The 3127-nt window shown below is 41.5% G+C and overlaps 1 protein-coding gene across 1 annotated transcript; it reads right to left on the reverse strand.

Moving 5' to 3' along the window:
• Positions 1–413: 413 nt before the first annotated feature.
• On the reverse strand, positions 414–1304 carry LOC120352938 (serine-aspartate repeat-containing protein I-like; the record flags this gene model as incomplete). Its single annotated transcript, XM_039435284.1, has 1 exon — positions 414–1304. A coding segment is annotated over one exon (891 nt), but the record flags the coding sequence as incomplete, so codon positions are not given.
• Between the last annotated feature and the right edge of the window lie 1823 nt (positions 1305–3127).

Genomic DNA, 3127 nt, shown 5'->3' on the forward strand with positions numbered 1-3127 from the left:
ACTATATTCTATCCCTTGTTCTGTTTCTCCTCAACTTCATTTGCCTCTTTTTTATTTCTTTACCTTTCCTCTTCATATTCTATTTTACGCTTTCTCATTCTCCTTTCTTCTTCAATTCCCTTTCCATCCTCATTTTTGTTACTCTCCTTCACTTTTCTTCCCCCCTTTCCCTTCTCCATAATTATACCCCTTCCCTGTCAGCCCCTCATTATTCTCCTTCTCTAACATCTTATTTCCAACCTTCTCTCCCCTCAGCAACTTCTCGGGAGCGCTCTATCCACCCTTCTTCTCCTTCTCCCTTTTCTTCCTCTTTCCCCCCTATTTCTTATCCTCCTTCTTGCTCATATTGCTATCTTCCTCTCTTTTATCTTCTTTCGCCCTTTGCTGCTCCTTTCTCCCCTATTCTTCTCATTTTACCTCTTCTTGTTCTTGTTCTTGTTCTTGTCATTGTCCTTGTCCTTGTCCTTGTCCTTGTCCTTGTCCTTGTCTCTGTCCTTGTCCTTGTCCTTGTCCTTGTCCTTGTCCTTGTCCTTGTTCTTGTCCTTGTCCTTGTCCTTGTCCTTGTCCTTGTCCTTGTCCTTGTCCTTGTCCTTGTTCTTGTCTCTGTCCTTGTCCTTGTCCTTGTCCTTGTCCTTGTCCTTGTCCTTGTCCTTGTCCTTGTCCTTGTCCTTGTCCTTGTCCTTGTCCTTGTCCTTGTTCTTGTCCTTGTCCTTGTCCTTGTCCTTGTCCTTGTCCTTGTCCTTGTCCTTGTCCTTGTTCTTGTCTCTGTCCTTGTCCTTGTCCTTGTCCTTGTCCTTGTCCTTGTCCTTGTCCTTGTCCTTGTCCTTGTCCTTGTCCTTGTCCTTGTCCTTGTCCTTGTTTTTGTTCTTGTCATTGTCCTTGTCCTTGTCCTTGTCCTTGTCCTTGTCCTTGTCCTTGTCCTTGTCCTTGTCCTTGTCCTTGTCATTGTCCTTGTCCTTGTCCTTGTCCTTGTCCTTGTCCTTGTCCTTGTCTCTGTCCTTGTCCTTGTCCTTGTCCTTGTCCTTGTCCTTGTCCTTGTCCTTGTCCTTGTCCTTGTCCTTGTCCTTGTCCTTGTCCTTGTCCTTGTCCTTGTCCTTGTCCTTGTCCTTGTTCTTGTCTCTGTCCTTGTCCTTGTCCTTGTCCTTGTCCTTGTCCTTGTCCTTGTCCTTGTCCTTGTCCTTGTCCTTGTCCTTGTCCTTGTCCTTGTCCTTGTTTTTGTTCTTGTCATTGTCCTTGTCCTTGTCCTTGTTCTTGTTCTTGTTCTTGTTCGTGTTCTTGTTCTTTCTCTTGTTCTTCTTCTTCTTTTTCTTCTTCTTTTTCTTCTTCTCCTCCTCCTCCTCCTCCTCCTCTTCCTCCTACTCCTCCTCCTCCTGCTCCTTCTCCCTCTCCTCCACCCACTTCTTCTTCTTTTTCTCCTGTCTTCTTCCTCTTTTCTCCTTCTTCTTCTTCCTCGTTTTGTTTCTTTTGCTTTTCGTCCTCTTCTTCTTCTTCTTCTTCCTCTCCCCACTTGCCACTTGATTGTTCCGGTAGAGTGAGTCTACTGAAGTACCCTTGTCATGAGTGCCTTCTGTATAGCAACCCCCGTTACCATGGTTACCAGTTATCGTGACATACTCTCCCAACAGTCAGCATCCTTCTGCTCCCCCACGCAATACTTCTCACTCGGACAATGCTGACGGTATGAAGTGAATTCAACTTCAGGTTACATTCACAGCAGAATAATAAATTCAACACTTTCCTCATTTCTAGTCTGACTTGAAAAAACATCCAGTTGACAACTTCGAATAGCATTCAGTGAACCATATTCAAGTTCACCGAACCTTGAGGTTCAGAGCAAGTTGATGTTAAGTGAACCTTGAATTTTAATGAGTTATCAAGTATGAAGAATATTAGATTTGGGTAGCAATCCAAGTGAGGTTGAAAAAGTGGAACTTGAATTTGATTGGAATCACAATTTTGAAGTTACGGTTGGATTGGAATAGAATAGATGGTAGTCACTTTTTGTGTAGTTGAGATGTGTATTTGTGTATTAAGTTTTTTTGTGTATTGTTGTAGTTGTGTTGATATTCTAATTATCAATAAATCAGTGGTTTTTGACAATTTCTTAGTCTTTTTCATTCAATAGATGGTAGCTTCATTCATATGATGTGCATATCACTATCATGAATGTGCTATCATTAAAACTCTATAGTATGTTTTCCACGTTAATATGGGCGAATGAAGAAGGATTATTTTCCTTTCATATTAACCTTAAAATGCAAAATTTCAAGATACCTTGTATATCCGTCGACACGCAATTTAAATGAAACATAGCTTACATGTCAAATTTAATGAAAATCTATAGCCGCGTTCGCCGTAAATACGGAACATAAATAAACATAAAGAGAAATGCAAAATTGAATCTTGGACTTGAACCGTAGACCTCACTTCGCTCGGTCAACAAGGTTGTTGTGGCAGCAGATGACACTCACACTCCACTTGATGTTTGCGACAGTGAGGTTGAGGACCACATTTGAGTGAGGAACACATACCAACAGAAATTGCTAGATGAGGCCTGCTCATCACCTGACTAACGATCTCATAAGCTTAGCTCAGTTGAATTTGAAGTGACATGCCTACTTGCTGAAACTGAGGGGTCCATGATAGCCATCCAAGATCAATATCCATTGTTACAATCATCAATGATGAAGATTATGCCAAGTGTCATGAGGAGTCAGTCTGTTATGAGAATATATTTTGCTGCTTTTTGCTTTTCTGCGTTGTGTTGTGACGACTTTGTTAGTGTGTGAGTTAGTAGGAAAATCGTATATTTTCGTGGAGCATCAGTGGCATGACCAAATCAGGCGAGGAATTGGTGTTCGATTGATTCTGAATCAATGCCTTATTTGGTGAGGAATTTGGAAACCTGGAGTCTCTTGGTGGAAAAAAGTATTTTGCTTGTGGTTGTACTGTTTCATTCTATTAGCGGAGATTCTGCTGACGAATTACTAAAAATCTGTAATTGCCAATTATGGTCAACTATTGGTGAGGTTGCAATGAACTAGGATCAAGTATGACCGATAAGTAATAAGTGAAAAATGCAACTTTCAAACCACCCTCATCCCTCCAGCACACAATGTAGGGGTTT

This window comes from Nilaparvata lugens, chromosome 9 (assembly GCF_014356525.2).
Source record: "Nilaparvata lugens isolate BPH chromosome 9, ASM1435652v1, whole genome shotgun sequence".
Classification (NCBI taxonomy): domain Eukaryota; kingdom Metazoa; phylum Arthropoda; class Insecta; order Hemiptera; family Delphacidae; genus Nilaparvata; species Nilaparvata lugens.